The following is a 19,042-nucleotide window of genomic DNA, read 5'->3' as shown; positions in this document are numbered from 1 at the left end:
AACGCTCGGTTAAATCAATTTTTAAAAGTGTGATAATTATCAATAATCATACATGGCATACAAGTCATTTTTCACTTCCCATTAAAATGATACATCACTTATAAAAAATCATATACAAAATTAATAGTATTTATTAAGAATACTTGTGGTTTGGAATTGCTTTTGAAAAAAAAATGATCAGAATATTGTAAAAACAGGTCTGAAACAGATGGCTCTCCACTAATCCTCAGATGTGACTGATTATCGTAACTAATTAGTAGTAATTATTAATTTATTGAGCTAAAAGTCTTAAATTTGTTAATATAGCGAGAATTATACCTTAAAATAAAGTGACTGAGAAGTCAATTAAGACAAAGTCAAGAATATAGCATGAAAAAAAAAAAATAGGAAAAAAAACTATGAATGTGTCATGAATCTGCTGAAAACCTAAAAACACAGCCTCTAATTATAAGTTAATTAAACAAGAAAGGGATGACATACAATAAGGGGAAATAAATAAGAAGGGGAGAGTGGGGATGAAAACAACACAGGACAAAAGTAACAAATCGATTTTTTCCGAAGCCCTGACAACATTTGCTTTCCAGGCTATAGTCAGCATGCAACCCTTGATGGAGCTGCCAAATATCACCTGATTTTGGGAAGCGTGTCCCGCGGTTTGGTCCGAATTTCAGTTTTTAAGCGCAAAAGTAAATTTTTGGCTTCTTTTTTTCTTATTACAAGTTGTGTTTCTCTTTTCATGTGTCACACTAATGATCAATCTACAGGTTATTTAGTGCAATAACACACCCTTGAGTTTGAAATGTCTTTAAAGAGTTTTTCACTTTAAAAGTATAATTAAATGGCAAGAGTTCCTATGGGGACGAAAGTAACACTGTTTATTGCCATACCTTTTTTTTCACTTCAATATTGAAGTTTTTTTTGAAGTATGTTTGTTCGAAATACCACCTGATAATGATAGAGCACATTTACAGTATAAGTTAGTAACCACAGCAAAAATATATATTTCTGTCCAAAATATTATCTTTTAAAAATAGGTTTTTATGAAAAATGGTACTTCCGTCCCTGCTCTTCCCTACTTAATTATTCATTCATTCATTTATTTTCTTTTCGGCTTAGTCCCTTTATTAATCCGAGGTCGCCACAGCGGAATGAACCGCCAACTTATCCATCACATTTTTACGCAGCGGATGCCCTTCCAGCCGCAACCCATCTCTGGGAAACATCCACACACACCCACCCACACTCATACACTACGGCCAATTTAGCCTACCCAATTCACCTGTACCACATGGAAAACCGGAGCACCCGGAGGAAACCCACGCGACCACAGGGAGAACATGCAAACTCCACACAGAAACGCCAACTGACCCACCCGCGGCTCGAACCAGTGGACCTTCTTGCTGTGAGGCGACAGCACTCCCTATTGCACCACTGCGTCACCCCTACTTAATTATTAGATGCCTAATTATGAGATAAACAATCAATGGCACGAGGCTGCAGTCCGAGTGCCTTAGTGTCCCACCAGTGACGATATACAGCCATATCGCACTGCTACGATATTGCATTTATACAACAGTTCAACAGTATAATCATGTATATAAAAAAGAAAATCAAACATGAGGAAATTTTTTTTTGCATGAGGAAACAGAACAGAAGAAACCGTTGCAACTTCACACACGTCACTTTAGAGCTAGTATTGGAATGATTCTCTAGCGTAATATCTAAAGTGATGACAAAACAGGTGATTTTGCTCACATTTTAAGATTATAAGGCTGAACAGCATGAAATGGCATCAGTCTACTGAGATTTCCCAGTATTTCTCTGTTGTCTTAATAAAAAGTGAGCGTTTCAACAGTCAACAATATAGCATAATTTCAAAAATAATAGTAGGAGAAAAATGTAATGTAATGTGTATTTATGTAGCGCATTTATCATGTATGGCCATACACCCAAAACATTTCACAATCATAAGGGGGCGGGTAGGTCTCTCCACACCACCACCAGTGTGCAGCATGCACTTGGATGCCACAGCTACAGGACAACGGCGCCAGTGCGTTAACCACACACACCAGCTATAGGGGGAGTGGAGAGACAGTGATAGAACCAATTCGGTGGATGAAGATGATTGAGAAGTCATGATGGGTAAGGGCCGATAGTGGAAATTTAGCGAGGACACCAGGGTTACACCTCTACTCTTTACAAAAAGCACCATGGAATTTTTTTTAATGACCAGAGAGTCAGGACCTCAGTTTAACATCTCATCTGAAAGACAGCGCTCACTGACAGTATAGTGTCCCCTTCACTGTACTGGGGCATTAGGACTCACAGAGACCGCAGGTTGAGCACCCCCTGCTGGCCTCACTAACACCCCTTTTAGCTGCAACCTAGTTTTCCCATGTGATGTCCCATCCAGGTACTGACCAGGTTCAGCCCTGCTTCGCTTCAGTGAGTAACCGGTCTTCGGCTGCAGGGTGATGTGGCTGTGGCATGAAAAGACCATGATCAGGATATTGATTTGTATAATACACAAACACTTGTAAATACAGGCCTGAAACAGATGGTTTTCCTGTTCCACAGCTGTGACTAATTAGTAGCTAATTAGAAGTAATTATTCATTTATTAAGCTAAAAGTCTTACATTAGTTAATATTACAAGAATTGTCAAAAGTATCTTAATAAAAATTGACCAAAAAGTCATTTTAGACAGTCAACAACAAAGCATAAAATAAAAATATGAGACAAAAGATTATGATTGTGATAAAAATATGATCAGGATATTGATTTAATCCACAAACACTTGTAAAAACAGATCTGAAACAGATGGCTTTCCTCTGTTTCGCAGCTGTGAAAGACTGAAACCTCATGTTAGAGAATCTACAGAGACGTGCGAGGCCACTTCCAGGAATCCTGATAGGAAAAGTACAGGCCATAAATGACGGACTGTACGTGTTGATCTGCGGGTGAGTGGAGATGGAGGGTCGTCGGGTGGAGTGAAGGCCTGTGTAATGTATGCAAACACATCCCAGTGGCTGTTCTCGTTCTAACATGCCTGTCATTCCCCACGGCTGTGTTTACTGGTGCCGCTTATGTAAAAGACTGCAGCCATGCGTGTGTTGTTTTGCTGGCTGGACTGTTGTACTGAATGGACTGGTCTTATCTAATCACACCATTGACTGCTCATTGCTTTATTGACAGTGAGAGCTGAAGCTGCTGCCAGACGCTGTTATGCATTACTGAATGATGTGTGGCATGGTTTTTACAGTTAAGGAATGAGATCAGAAACACAATGTTCTTGTTGATTCTGTTGTGTTAATGTGGGCAGATGAGATTGCATAATAGTTGATTCGGGTTTATTGTCTGAATCAGTTAATGAGGCAGCAGTGAAATCTTTTAGTCCTGTCAGGCTCATTAAACCTGCAATTACACTGAAGTACTTTACTGGGGTCAGTGTAATTTTAGTGTCGTTCAGTAACTTTTGTGCTTTTTGTTAATTAGTTTGAATTATTTTTCATTTTTCTGTTTTCATTTTTGATTAAAGTTTTAGTAATTTTGTTTGGAGGTGTTCTATTTTTTTTTATTAAATTATTATTAATAATTAAATGCAATTATTTAGATATTTACACTGTAAACATATGTGTTAATTAACAGTTTCCATATTTTATGATTCAAAAGTGTTTTTTGATCTTCTTTGTCGACTTTTGATGTTAAAACTCTACAGTATAACAAAGTAACTTTTTAAAATCAATATATTCATTATTAATATATTCAACAATTTATGGAATAATTTCAGTATACATGTAAACATTCTTTTCTAACCACCCTTCCCCCCAGTCCCACCCTCACAAGACAGAACACCTCAATGGACATAATTGTGGAACATTGAGCTGATATGTAAAATAAAAGGAGATAAACAAGTAAGCAAACAATGATGACAAATGAAAGATTAAAGCAATGAAGAGTCCTACTTTTTCATCATTATTTTCAGTCAATGTTACATCCAAGTTATTCATGTATTCATGTGCCCCAAATCTTTTCAAACATTGATGTTTTTTTGTGTAATATACACCACCAACCCAGAAAATATATCATCTTAAACTATTAAAAATGTTCACAAAAGTCGCTTTTAAGGTTAAAAGTTGTTGGAAGAAAGATCAAGGTCCCATAATGCAATTCAAAAGCATAAATAAACAAAAAACTAATAAAGCAAAAATCACAAAATATAGAAAACTGCTAATTTATGGATTTATTTTGCAGTGTAGTTCAGCATTAATGTACTTTATTTATTTAAAATTTGATTTTATTTTAAGCAGTGCAATAATTATTACAATTATTTTTTGTGATCAATTTTTCTGGGTTAATGTAAAGAAAGCATATATTTAGACAAAAATGGAATTGCTGTTCAGATTTTAATATTTCACCCATATTTCCTTTCATACGTCGATTTTACACTAGGTGCAAAGAGTACTTCTTGAGACCTTAACAAGATTAAAAACGTCCATCAACAGTAATAACAGAGGATATATAAATCATTTTTATTTTTTCAAATATTACTTTTAATATTTTATCTTTTTAAAATATTAAGATAATCTTAAATATAATAGCATTTTTATTTAAGCATTATTTTCAGTTGTTGTTATTTTAGCTTTAATTTAAACTAGATTTTGATTTCCGTGGAAAATAGATGGGCTTCTATGTTTTGAAGTAGAGTAGAGGTCACCACCTTGTGGTGGCTTTTGTTATTGCAGATTTTTCTTCAGGAAACTACTGCAGCATTTCTATAGAAGACACGGTGGCAGTTTAATTTCCGCTTGTCAAGGGAACAACTATCTGCTGGTGCATAACTTACATTACCCTATTGCCTACACAGTATCTTTTAGTCTATACTTTATTGTGAATCTTCAATTCTTCCTCTAATGACCACATTTTTCCCGCCACGTAGCCTAAAATTAAAATGTGAAAGTCTTATTTATTCTTCAGGTATTTAGACACTTGTATAACACATTGAACTGTACTGTACTGTACATAACAAAAACTAAACTGATTTAATGTGTTATTTTAAATATTGTGTTAATAATAATGTGTGTTAATAGTAATGTGTTTGAACAAAAAGTAGCAGTCGGCTTGCTAGTAGTAGCAATAGCCTACTTGTTAACTATTCAGCTGATAATGCAAGTCGTTTTGCCGCTTTAACCATCGACCTGCCATTTGGTTTTTGAACGATACTTACGAAAGCAAAATTTCTAACAGTTAAATAACGTGTTGGATTTCAGTGTTAGAGTAAATACACTTGGCTATTTGCATGGCTAGAACGTGGTCTCACACAAAACTAATAACTTTTTCAAATGTTTGTTTAGTTAGAAATGGTCTTTGGAGAAACGGTGGTTTGTTTACTGTATTGTTTGTAGTGTGATAAAAGTGCTAGATTGAATTAAATATAATTAACTAATTATTATTATTATTATTTATTTATATTTTAAGAATGAAGTCACGGTACTGTTTAGTGGCATTTTTAGTAAACATTTTAATGTCCTTTAATTTTAATGCTAACACTTTGCATATATATTTACGGATACGTGTAAAAATATATTCATTTTAAAAGATATATTTTAAAAGTCATTTATGCAATGGCTGAATCATTGGTGCACATTTCTCTAATACTGCATGTATGCACAAAAAAAAAAAAAAAAAAAAAAAAAATGTTACACCAAAATGTTGCTGACCCCATCAGCTCAAAAACCGCCCGTGGCCATTTTTCATGTGCAAGTTAGCACCTTATTTGTGAACACTGCCACCAAAATCCCATGACAATAATGGTGTGAAAGTCAAACTAGCAACTTCCTTTTGTACAGCATTAGTGTCCACATATAATCTAGTGCAGTATATGTACTCTATTCAATATACTTGCATAAGACACAGAGAGCAGCTCTTTGTGAAAAGGTAAGCATCAAACCTGTATAATTTTTTAAAGTTTAAATGAATAAATCAATATTAAATACTTAAAGTGCAATACTAATTTCACTACTTGTGAATGAAAAGAGTCACTTTATTATTGTTGTTATTAATATACATTTGTAATGTATGTAAAAAGATAATGCACAGCTGAAGACTCTTTTTTTCTATCACCTTCAGATGCTTTCCTTATGCTTCCAGCTGTTTGCCGTGTTGGTAATCTGTGCAGATTGCAATGAGAACAAAGATATTTCAGTAAGCATGATTGATTTGGTTAATATAATTGATGATAAAGTGCCCAACATTTTAGAAAAAATCTAATATTGCAGCTTTATAGAATAGGATTGGTTCAGTTGTGTAGTAATGTGCAAATAACTGTTATTATTGTTATTTATTTTATTGTGTTCCAGTATACATTCAAACGTTGGAATACACTTGACCAGCCTTTGCAGGAACAACTTGCTATAGTGTATAAGGTACATTCGTGATGCTTTTAAGTGCAAAGCATGTGAATTTCATTAAAGGACTTTGGGTTTTTTATTGTTATCATTTCTCTGTGTATTTACTGTATATAGGAGATGGAAAGCTTGAAACATGAACAATCAGTGATGAAACAAAAGCAAGAAGCATTGAGTCAGGTAACAATGATTAATATAATTCATACTGTATGTAATTAAAATATATAATGAATGTTAATTAATTTCATGTGTACAATTCTTTGCATACAATTATTGCAGAACAGAATTTTTTATTTGTTTTGCTTAAAACTGAAACATACGAATTTCTTTGTTTATAAGCATTCATAACCTTGGATTTGAATGCTGTGCCATAACTGGAATTGCTCTTCATGAGTCCTTGTTCAACAATTTTTCAGAAAAATGCTCCATGCACATTCCTATTTTTTTCTAGAATATTCTGCATATTTCACCAACAGATAGTGAATATGTTTGAGATCTATCTTTTCAAACTGAATCCAGCTGAAAAATGCAATTATATACAAGGTTAAAACATTACTGATTGTTAAGAAGCAAGTATAATGTATTAAAATTAAAATATAATGTATTAAGATGGTAAAATTTATGAACTGAATTATTAGGGGAAATTTTACTTGTTTCTTTATGTAACTATTTTGTGTATTCTGAATTCTGAAGAGCAGGGCTAAAAAGATAGTATGTGAAAACATCTGTTATGTAAATTTACTACACTTATAAAATTACAAATGCATTCAATTTGAATGAGGCTTATTTTTTATGATTAACCTTTTGCTTATTTTTCAGATATTAAGTATTTAAACGAATCTAAATATGCTTCAATGTATTTATATTTATCCAACGTTAAGACAGATTTTGCAGTTCATTGCGCTGTGGCGATCCCTGATTAATAAAGGGACAAAGCTTAAAAGAAAATGAATGAATGAATGAATGAATGAATGAATGAATGAGACAGATTAAACTATTTCCATTAGAAAATTATTCATTCATTATTTTTTCTTCAGCTTAGTCCCTTTATTCATCAGTTGTCACCACAGCAGAATGAACCGCCAACTTATCCAGCATATGTTTTACACAGCAGATGCCCTTCCAGCTACAGCCTAGTACTATAAAACTCCCATACACTCACATTAACTTACATACACTTTATTCCATTCACCTATACCACATGTCTTTGGACTGTGGGGGAAACCAGAGCACCTGGAGGAAACTCCACACAGAAATGCCAACTGGCCCAGCTGAGACTCAAACCAGCGAGCTTCTTGCTGTGAGGAAACAGTACTAACCACTGAGCCACCGTGCTGCCCATTAGAAAATTATATGATTGCTTTTTTTTGTAGGTATTACCATACTGTTCACAGAACCCTATTGATACAGATGTGGAGTTGAATTTGACATCACTACAAACTGGTAAGTTATTTTTTTAACCCCATTTTTAACCATTAAAAAAGTTACACTGATTAAAAGAGAACAACAACTAGCACATATACTGTACATTAATTAGAGATATTATAATCATATGAATTACTGTATGTTTGCATTTCAATGTTGCCTTTTTGAATTTTGTAAAATGCACTATATTCAATATACTAAAGGCTAGGAGGAGGAGGTTTTATTTGTTTTATTGTGATCTTGTGTGCCATAATCACTCACACATACAATTTTCTTAGTATATACAGCACATGCAAAATAAGCTCTGATATCCATACCAAAAACATTTACATAATTATAGTTAAATAATTTGCATATGTTTGGCCTGCAGTTAAAACTCACAAAATTGGAAATTACAATTATTTGCTTCCAAGGCCAAACAAACAAACAAATAATCCAAAGTGTTTCAAATTGTAATAAAAACAGCAATATATTTTGAAACCTTGCCAACAAATCTTAAGAAAAAATGTGTAACTTTTTAGTTAAATAAGATTAAAGGAAAATATTGTCCTTTTAACAGGGACTTTTTTGTTCCCATTAAGGTCCTGAGAAGAACTATTTTGCACCTAACATAAAATCGATTTATTATGGGAAATAAGGGTGAAATATTACATTTTTTTGCTAAATGTATGTTTTTTAAATGAACACAAACAAAATGATCACAAATATTACATGAAAAAGGCAAAAATGGTCATAAGAATGCTCAAGATTTCAATAATTGTTGCACTGAATTTAATTTAATTTAATTTAATTTAATTTAATTTAATTTAATTTAATTTAATTTAATTTAATTTAATTTAATTTAATTTAATTTAATTTAATTTAATTTAATTTAATTTAATTTAATTGTCAAAAGTGGTTACTTTTGTGTGCTGTATGTTTGGACTTCAGCTACAGTTGGATCCATTGTCTTGATTTCTGCTCTCTTTGTGGACGTTGGCCTGACAAATTCACTAATCGTTTATTTGACATTTTAGCCTTTGCTGCCAGGAAAAATATACTGATAAACTAGATCAGTGATAAACCCCCATTCTTGAAAGGGTGGCACAATATTATTAGGAAAATGATTCCCTTAGAATTCCTTACTTGTGTCATTCATATGTCCACTGAGGCTTTTCATAGAGTCTGGATTCCTTACTTGGATTTTATTGATGTTTCTTTAAGCTGCATATTGAGTTATGTCATAATTGAATTTATGTATTTTATTTTACTATTATTTTATCTTCTATATTTTCATTTTGTTTATTTATTTACTTATTATTATTATTATTATTATTATTATTATTATTATTATTATTATTTTTATTGCTGTTATTTATTTATTATAATTTTAAATATGTAATTTGATATATATATCAATTATATATATATAATTTATTCTGTGTTTCTTTAGCATTGCATTGTTAAAATGGGCATTTTTAAATTAAATTAAATTAAATTAAATTAAATTAAATTAAATTAAATTAAATTAAATTAAATTAAATTAAATTAAATTAAATTAAATTAAATTCCCGAGTGATGCTGTGGCGCAGTAGGTAGTGCTGTCGCCTCACAGCAAGAAGATCACTAGTTCGAGCCTCGGCTGGGTCAGTTGGCATTTCTGTGTGGAGTTCGTGTTCGCATGGGTTTCCTCCGGGTGCTCCGGTTTCCCCCACAAGTCCAAGGACATGTGGTATAAGTGAATTGGGTAAGCTAAATTGTCCGAAGTGTATGTATGTGAATGAGTGTGTGTGGTTGTTTCCCAGTGATAGGTTGCAGCTGGAAGGGCATCTGCTGTGTAAAAACATATGCTGGATAAGTTGGCGGTTCATTCTGCTGTGGCGACCCCAGATTAATAAAGGAACTAAGCCAAAAAGAAAATGAATGAATGAATGAAAATTCCCCAAACAAATGAATTTTTAAATCTGCAACCTGCTATTTATGTTTGTATAGGCACCAGTCATCCTCTGTCCACCTTCACTCAGAATGTGAATGCAGATGAAGGCTCTGGCGAGGATGACAGTGAAAACCCATCGGACCCCTGCTTTCACTATGTTGCGTTGGACCAGACCTGGAGAGCCACAAACTACAGCACCCGTAATGTTGCTTGTGACCGCCGAGTCGATTGGAAAGGCTGGTATCGTCTCTTTTACCGTGGTAAGACCATCCAGATGCCCGAGAGGTGTGTGACGGTAGAAAAGTGTGGGACCCACTCGCCACTGTGGCTTGACGGTGGTCATCCTCGCATTCGGGACGGGGTGGTCACTCGAAAAGTCTGTGGAAACTGGAAAAACAACTGCTGCATGTTCAAGTCTAATCCTATTCAAGTCAAAGCATGTAGGGGAAACTACTACGTCTACAAGTTTGTCAAACCAGTTGCTTGCCATCTGGCGTATTGTTCAGGTAAGATGCGAATTTCTTTCAGAAATTAAAATAATAAAAAATTTGTTTCTGCTTTATTTTGATGGTCCCATTTAGACCATATTTTTCGTGGCTTTTAAACTGAAATAACTGAACATAATCACAGGAGTCTGATAAAAATGCTAATTTTTGAAGAAAATTCCAGACGGCACTTGGACGGGTTTGCATGTGAACTTTTTTACATGTACTTGCAAAGTTGCTTATAGTCTCTACAATTTCTGTTTATAAACTTGTGTTCGCAGAAATTATGCAGACAGTATAATAATACACAAATGACTGCTAGTATAGTATATATTTGCAAATTTAAAGGGATAGTTTACCTAAAATGAAAATTTTGTCATCATTTACTCACACTTGACTTGTTCCAAACCATCTTTTTATTGTAATTTTAAATGAAACTGTTGGACACAAAGAAGATATTTTGAAGAATGCTGGAAACAGGTAACCGTTGACATCTTTAGTCGATAAAAACAAATACTAAAGAAGTCAACTGTTACAAGTTTTCAACCTTATTCAGTAAATCTTTTATTGTGTGTGTTCAACAGAAGAAATAATTGGTTTGGAATGAGTAACGAATGAGAAAACATGACGTAATTTTCATTTTTGCGTCAACTATCCCTTTAATTGTAGTCAGTAGAATTTCTCTGTTAATAAAATAAAGTGTTAGCAGTTATTATGCAGAAGGTTTATTCAAGTGAAAACATTTGAGTACAATACACTGTAAAAAATGCTGGGTTCCACACAATTCCTTTATGCTACGCCAACACAAATTGATTAAGTTAACTAATATCATATATATATATATATATATATATATATATATATATATATATATATATATATATATATATATATATATATTTTTTTTTTTTTTTTTTTTTTTCAAATTTAAGTGGATTGAACATAAAACAATTAAGGTGTCCCCAAAAAACTAAAGAATTGTGTTGATTCAGCTCATTTTAAAGAAGTAATTTGAACAAGTAGCAAAAGTCATTTTTTGAGTGTACTTCTACACAACTGATTTTAAAAAAACAACATAAGGTTGCACTTAATTTTGATGGTCTGATGTCAACTGTCATGAGAACATTATTACACTGTTGAGATAGAGTTTGTAGAATAAGTTGATGTACTTTCAAACTTATTTATGGTCATTTGATTTTTTGTTAATAACTAAAGCAATAATGTAAATGTAGATGGCAAATAAATACTCTAATGACTGCTAATACTTGGAATGTTATGGTCAGTGGAATTTTGGTAATAAAATAAAGTGTTGGCAAATGTTATGTACAGTGATTGCTCTTTTAATACGCTACTGTAATACTTCACTCCAAAAATGACTTTTGCTGCATGTTCAAAGCTACTTAAAATGAGTTGAAACAACACAATTTCTAAGTTTTTTGGGATAACTTAATTGTTTTATGTTCAATCAACTTAAATTTGTCAAAACATTTAAGTTAACTTAATCGATTTGTGTTGAGACAACATAAAGGAATCATGTGGAACTCAACATTTTGTACAGTTGTAGAGTTACTTAACCAGTTGAATTTTCACAGATATTTACAGATATTATGTGGACAGTTGAATTTTCAGATATTCACAGATATTATGTGGACAGTTGAATTTTCAGATATTTACAGATATTATGTGGACAGTTGAATTTTCAGATATTCACAGATATTATGTGGACAGTTGAATTTTCAGATATTCACAGATATTATGTGGACAGTTGAATTTTCAGATATTCACAGATATTATGTGGACAGTTGAATTTTCAGATATTCACAGATATTATGTGGACAGTTGAATTTTCAGATATTCACAGATATTATGTGGACAGTTGAATTTTCAGATATTCACAGATATTATGTGGACAGTTGAATTTTCAGATATTCACAGATATTATGTGAACACTACTAACACTCTAATGCCAACTAATACTTGCAAAGTTACATCAACAGAATGCCTAAATCGAATCATCAAGTTAATGTGTTAATAAAGTTTGAGGTGTTTCTGTACAATATAAGCATATTGACTGTTGCACACCATGCTTTCAGACATCAACACACTTCTCCGTGGAAAATAAATTGTTATGGAATATTATGTAGACACTACTAACACTCTAATGACAATACCTACACAGTAACATCAACAAAATGCCTAAATCTGATCATCAAGTTAACGTGTTATTAAATTTGAGGTATTTTTGTACACTGTAAGCATATATTTGACACCTTTCTTTCAGACATCAACACACTTGTCTGTGGAAAATGCAAAAAAAGCGAGTCTTGCATCAGCAGAGACAAAATCACCTACATGTGTAAGAAAAACAAAAGAAGAGGTGAGTCATTTCTCTTTATTAATAATTAAAATGAAAGGATATTTTCCACCAAAATGTACATTTTAGATGAAACCAAAAGCCCTTGGTGAGTAATATTATATATTGCAAGATAATGGTAACCATCACTTACCGTATGAAAAAACTAACAAACAGAAAAAAAGCTAATCAGAGGATGCAAAATGAATCACAACTTTTGGTGATATATTGAAGAGAAACAACTGGCCTGTGCAAGAAATTATTTAACAAAATAACTGTCTGAAAGAATCAGATTTCAAAAAGGAATTTAATTTCCCCATTTAATGGAGACTGTGGATAAAATTAGTTCATAAAAAGTTGCTTAAGAGCTGAATGTATCATCAGGAGACACAAATATTAGTTTTATTTAACCTCTGTATGTTTTTGTTGACTCTCAAAGTTCTGGTTGGTGTAGACTTGCATTTTATAAATCACCAATGCCCAGCTAATGTTCTGCTGAGGAAAAAAAAACCTAGATTTGCAGGAGGTGTTCAGTTTTGGGTGAACTAATCAATCAATAAGTGAGATGAAATTTAAATCATTAAATCATTATAATGTCTGCAATTTTCGTCTCCTCAACTTTGATTTTGGTAATGCAGTATTATGCATCTGTAAACCTGCTTTGAAACAAATTATTGTGAAATATATGCTATAAAATAAACTAGAATAAAGATATATATTTTATTTTTTAATAACAAAGCATTTTCTTCCCTTTTCTAATCCGTAGTGAAAGCAAACGTGCATTTTTTCGCCACCTACCCGTCCAGCATTGCAGGAAAAGTCAACAAGATTGTGTTCAGGAAAGTCTATGTGAATCAAGGCCAGTCTTTCAACCCTCGCACGGGGATCTTCAGGGCTCCGGTGTCAGGCGTTTATCAGTTCTTCTTCTCCACTCAGACTGGGGGAAGCGGTGCTACTGACCTGTGGCTTGTTGTGAATAATTACTGGGTGGCTGTGTCTCATAGCAATGTCCAGGGCTCCAGCTCGGTTGGGAATCTCTCCACATACATGACGACTCTGCGCAAGGGGGCGATAGTTTATGTGACCCATAATCGTGGCCGCTCTTGGGCCAATAGCGCATCCAACACCATTGCTTTTGGGGGTTCATTACTTATGGTGAGAAATATCTAAGATGATGTAAAAGCCGATTGGATTTTTAGAGGCTAAATTTACTAGTTTGTTTGACTTGGGTATTATATAAAATGTTCACCATAGGCTCAATCTGAAAACTTAGCCCTATATATATTTCTGGAGATTGCGAATTACTGTATGTAGCCGGAAGTACGTATGGCTGTATTTCATCTTTAAAACGAACGCTACGGGGCAGTATGATGCTGTTCCTTTTCGTTCTTACCAGTTGACTGCTTACCTCTGTATGGACGGCTTTACCGCTGTTACCAGTTTGTCCTGTTAGCTCACCATGTATGTCAGCGGACTTGAGACACAGAGAGGAGTTGAGCACGACGATGAGGTTTGAGTTCAGTGAAGAAGGGTTCCAGAAAGCAGAAAAGACAAAAACAGAAGCCAAAAAATTAAATAAACAAGTAAATAACTGGGTGAGAATGTGGTAAAATCTGAAAACGTTGTAAAAATCAGACGAGGGCTTTTATTTTCTGGATTGCATATGAGAATTGTTGGTTGGGTTTAGGGAAGAGGGTGGGTGGGTCAATCAACACAATTGTTTGGGTTTAGTAAAGGAGGAGGTGGGTCAGTCGATCGGTCAGTCAGTCATTCAGTCAGTCGACAGCAGCCTCTGGTGGATTTACATCAGAACAGCAGGCGCGAATGGCACTCGCGAGAGAAATTTGAGATCTCAAAAAGCATACACAGTAGACTCTGGTGGATTCGCAAAAACAAAAACAGCAAAAAAAAAAAAAAAAAAAGTAGCTCCTGGGATGTATTTGGCACTCTCCAGAAATTTATATAGAGGTACGTTTTCAGAATGAGCCTGGGTTGAAAATGTCTTGTCCTGTCTATTCATTGTTTTATTTGAATATGTGTGTTCTAAATATGTGTACGTTCTTATATCTAAGATACATATTTCAAATGTTTTTATTATTTGCCATAAAACTTCTGAATGTAAGACAAAAATGTCTTTGTCATTATCATTATATTCTGTTTTCATACAAATATTCATATCTATTTAATTATGAATAATTTTTATTTTCATAAAAAAACTTTTCAATATTTTTATTCATATTGAAATGTACTGTGTATGTTATTTTAAATACATATATAGTTGTTGCTTTTAATACTTCGCCATCATAAACTGATTATATGATTTATGATATTGTATCATATTGCACACTGTAAAACAAACATTATTTTACATTCTTTTTCAGCAGCTGGGGTGCCGAAAAACCCCCGTAAAATAGCAGCCTTTAACTTATAGAAATTTACGGTAAAATAACAGATGGTAATTGACAGAATTTTACTGGAAATTGAAATTTAAGGAAATTTTTGTGATTTAATGTCCGTTATTTTACAGTAAATTTCTATAATTTAATGCCCGTTATTTGACAGTAAATTTCTGTAATTTCATGGACGTTATTTTACGGTAAGTTTCTGTGATTTAACGTCCATTTTTACAGTACTTTTTTGTAATTTAACGGCCATTATTTTACAGTAAATTTCTTTTGCGGATGTGTATGTGCCAGACAAAACGGCAAAAAACAATCACAGAAGGGTTAATAATTCAGTTAATATTTCAGATTTTAACTGTATTATGTATGTATATATATATATATATATATATATATATATATATATATATATATATATATATATATATATATATATATATATATATTTATATATTTATATACATACATAATACAGTTGAAATCTGAAATATTAACCATTCTGGGATTTTTTTTTTCCAAAAAATTCCCAAATTATGTTTTCTGATATTTAATCATATGAGTCTTTTAAAATATCATATGCACGAATAAATAATAATAAAATAATAATAATTTTAATGAATAAATAAATAAATGATTGTCTACAGAATAAACATGTTATACAACGACATGCCTAATTACCCTAACTTGCCTAATTAACTTTGTGAAGCCTTTAAATTGCAATTTGGAAAATTGGAAAATACTGTACTGTCATCATGGTGAAGATAAAAGAAATCAGCTATTAGAAATAACTTATTAAAACAAAAATGTTTAGAAATGTGTTGAATCTGTTAAACAGAAATTGGGAGAAAAATATATAGGGGGACTTATAATTCAGGAGTGCTAATAGTTCTGACTTCAACTGTATATAGTGCAATATTTTAAATTATTATTTATATATATATATATATATATATATATATATATATATATATATATATATATATATATATATATATATATATATATATATATATATATATATATATATATATATATATTACTTTTTGACCATATTTATTTATATACTATTATTATATTGTTGTTAAAATTGAAGTATCGCTGTAGATGGTGAAGTATTAAAGCTATTAAGTTGTAGTGTTTTCTTAGTCTCCTAGACACAGGCGGGAGCAGCAGAGTCATCTCATTGTGTTTAATCAGCCACAGAAAACTGCATAGAGCAACCTGAAGCTCATCTTGAGTCCTCATTAAACTTAAACATGTTCTTGTGTTCTGAAGTCACCACACACACGCACACACACACGCACGCTGACAACACGTGCCAGTCCCAAATCACATTTTACCACATGAGGGAAACCAAGAAAATGCATTTAATTAATGCTTTAGGAGACAAAAAAACATGTTTTGTTTGCTTGACCTTACCAATGAGAAAAAAATAGATTTTAATGAATTCTGTTGTCAAATTTGTTGTAATAACCCTGAAGCATGCTGAACTATACGACAGTCCATTCCAATTGGGATGCATTGCCTTATATGGACAGAGGACAGACGGACATTCCAGAGATATATAAACTCTGATGATTACGATTATACGTCTTTCAAGAATGTCAACTATGCACAATTCAACCATCCCATTCAAATTAAAGATAATTATCAAGTTAACAATTGCAATTCATTTCTTATTTTAAGTAGATTATATGATATTAGACAAACATACTTTAATTTTATTAGAAAGAAAATCCATGGCTTTTTCTGTTTCCACTTGTATCTTTAAATAAATTCCAATAGCTCTAATCAATTAATTATTTAGCTATTTGTTTTATTTATTAAGTACTTATTCTTTAGCGGTCACTAACCAGCGAATATGTCTTCTTACTTTTGTCAAGTATAATGCAAGAATTTTTTACTTTGATCCATCTATGTAACTTTTATGATATCTGAATCTGTTTCTGTTATAAATGAAGAGAAATTTCAGCTATCTAACAGGGGTTCTTACTACAGGATTTCCTGTGCGGGGTCTTAAAAAGTGTTAATATGTCTTAAATTTCAAAAACAAAAAGCCTTAAAAAGTCTTAAATTCAGCGAAATATTGTGTTGTGTGTCTTAAATCATTTTAAACAGGTCTTAAATTTTCCTCTGTCCAAGTAAAGCAATCAGGCCAACATCCATCCAATCGATAACAATTCATCTTAAAATCATGGAAAGAAAACTAAAAGCTATTACACAGTTCCTCGTGATAATAACAAAGCAATAAATCTCTTTACATCATCTTCCATCCATACAAAAAGAATATTTAAAGAAATAAGGGGAAGTAGACATATTTATAAATAAATAGACATGAAACTTAAGGTTTTATAACAGAAACACATTAGGTTAAAATGTTATCCTCAAAATTTGGACCAAATGCCAACAAATATATGTTTTGGATTATTTATGTAATTGCCTCCACAATAAATATACTTTTAACAATGTTAAACTTGTCATTAAAACAAATGAAATATATTATGGTGGAAAAAAGTGGCAAACCAGGCCAACCAAAATAAGCATTAGTGTTTAGCCCTGTAAAAGTCTAAAATGTAATTCCTAATTGTCTTAAAAAGTCTTAACTTTGACTTGAAACCTGCAGAAACCCCTTAACAGTCACAATCATAAAACACAAAAAATAACATATAATTATGGATATCAAAAATAAACATTTCTGATGGTAAAGATTAAATTGTTGATGTCTTTTTAAAAAATCTTTTTTTTAATTAATGTCAGGGTAAATAAGCGTAAGCACATACAAGAAAATAAAAACTAAAAAAACAAACATCAGATAATATAAAATCATGTGTTAAACAACTTAAAAAAGGAAAATAGGTTAACAGTTCTGATAGCTTTAAGATTTTAGAGGAAGCAATAGCTCTAATGTACTGTTGAAGTTCCCTTTCAAAAGCAATAAAAGAAGGTTTACGTTGAGTGAATTTACAGCGATGTATATGGAATTTTGCAAGGAGGTTAATAAAAGGAGGTTAAATATGGAGGTTAATAATGAAACATTTCTTACTTTTATCATCAGGACTATTGGAAAAACCCAACAGGATATCCTTAAAAGATATCAAGAATCTCGGCAGTATTTTGCCACGAATAACCAAAAAAAGTTCAATCCAAAAGCATTGTGTTTGAGGCAATTACAAAAATATATTACAGAAAGAGCAGCATGTGTATCCGACTTTTTTTTTTTAGAAATGTCTTGGCTGGGTAAAATCTGTGTAACAGTTTAAATGAAATTTGTTCTGAGTTATTATATATTTTACTAATTGTTGATGTCAAGAAAAGACAAGATCCTGAGGTTGACGTCATGCAATCTAAACTCCGCTATATTGGCAGGCAATCGGTAGAGAGCGCTACAGCGAAACTCAATAGGGGCTCTAGAAAAACATGCTGCCCCTTCATCACTCACAGGTAAACACAATCATTATCATGCATGTGAACGGTCTTTGTTTACAGATAAAATAGTACTAAAATAAAGGTACTCTTTATTATATTCCATTATGCATCTTGACAATTCACGGAACCATTATGCAACAAATACAATTGCAAATTCTGTATTATGTTATATGTGCCAGCCTATAAATTCAGGAGAATTCCTAGTGTTCTCGGTATTTTATACAGTCATTGGTATGCACCGAGCATGCAAATAAAAATAATAGGTAAATAAATTATAACCATAAGTAAATAATTAGACTAAATAATTATAGTAAGCATAAAACAGATGTCCATTTCACAAGAAAACAAGAAAGAAAATATGTTATTATTACTGTATTAATTATATTACTGTTATTAATAACAGAGACTATACCTCTTCAATGACAACAAAACACTCAGACACCAAAGTTGAATATTCACCAATAATGTGTTTATTTGTATACCCCTTCAGGCTTTAGTAAATTAAAGAGACTCCAGAGTAGAATAAGGCAAATTTGAAGGTGAAAGTTCTGGAGAGTTCTGTTAAGTTTTGCATTCAGGAAAGCACTCAGGGGCATATAGGCATATATCAGGCTAAAATGACTGACATTG

General features: G+C 32.3%; 1 protein-coding gene across 1 annotated transcript; it reads left to right on the top strand.

The window, feature by feature from the left end:
- Positions 1-5,827: 5,827 nt before the first annotated feature.
- On the top strand, positions 5,828-14,266 carry LOC130238619 (uncharacterized). The gene is made up of 8 exons (XM_056469693.1): positions 5,828-5,936; positions 6,129-6,203; positions 6,359-6,424; positions 6,524-6,586; positions 7,780-7,849; positions 9,803-10,252; positions 12,513-12,608; positions 13,351-14,266. Exons 2-8 carry the CDS (start codon positions 6,129-6,131, stop codon positions 13,752-13,754), a joined length of 1,224 nt encoding a protein of 407 aa, XP_056325668.1. The 5' UTR covers positions 5,828-5,936; the 3' UTR covers positions 13,755-14,266.
- The last annotated feature ends 4,776 nt before the right edge of the window (positions 14,267-19,042 follow it).

This window comes from Danio aesculapii, chromosome 12 (genome assembly GCF_903798145.1).
Source record: "Danio aesculapii chromosome 12, fDanAes4.1, whole genome shotgun sequence".
NCBI lineage: Eukaryota > Metazoa > Chordata > Actinopteri > Cypriniformes > Danionidae > Danio > Danio aesculapii.
Note: the sequence above shows the minus strand (reverse complement) of the source record. Positions and strands in the feature narration are given on the sequence as shown.

Coding starts and splice junctions, on each gene's coding strand:
- LOC130238619 (XM_056469693.1), top strand. CDS start 6,129: ATGCTTTCCTTATGCTTCCAGCTGTTTGCCGTGTTGGTAATCTGTGCA. Junction 6,425..6,523: donor AACTTGCTATAGTGTATAAG/GTACATTCGTGA, acceptor TACTGTATATAG/GAGATGGAAAGCTTGAAACA. Junction 6,587..7,779: donor AGCAAGAAGCATTGAGTCAG/GTAACAATGATT, acceptor TTTTTTTTGTAG/GTATTACCATACTGTTCACA.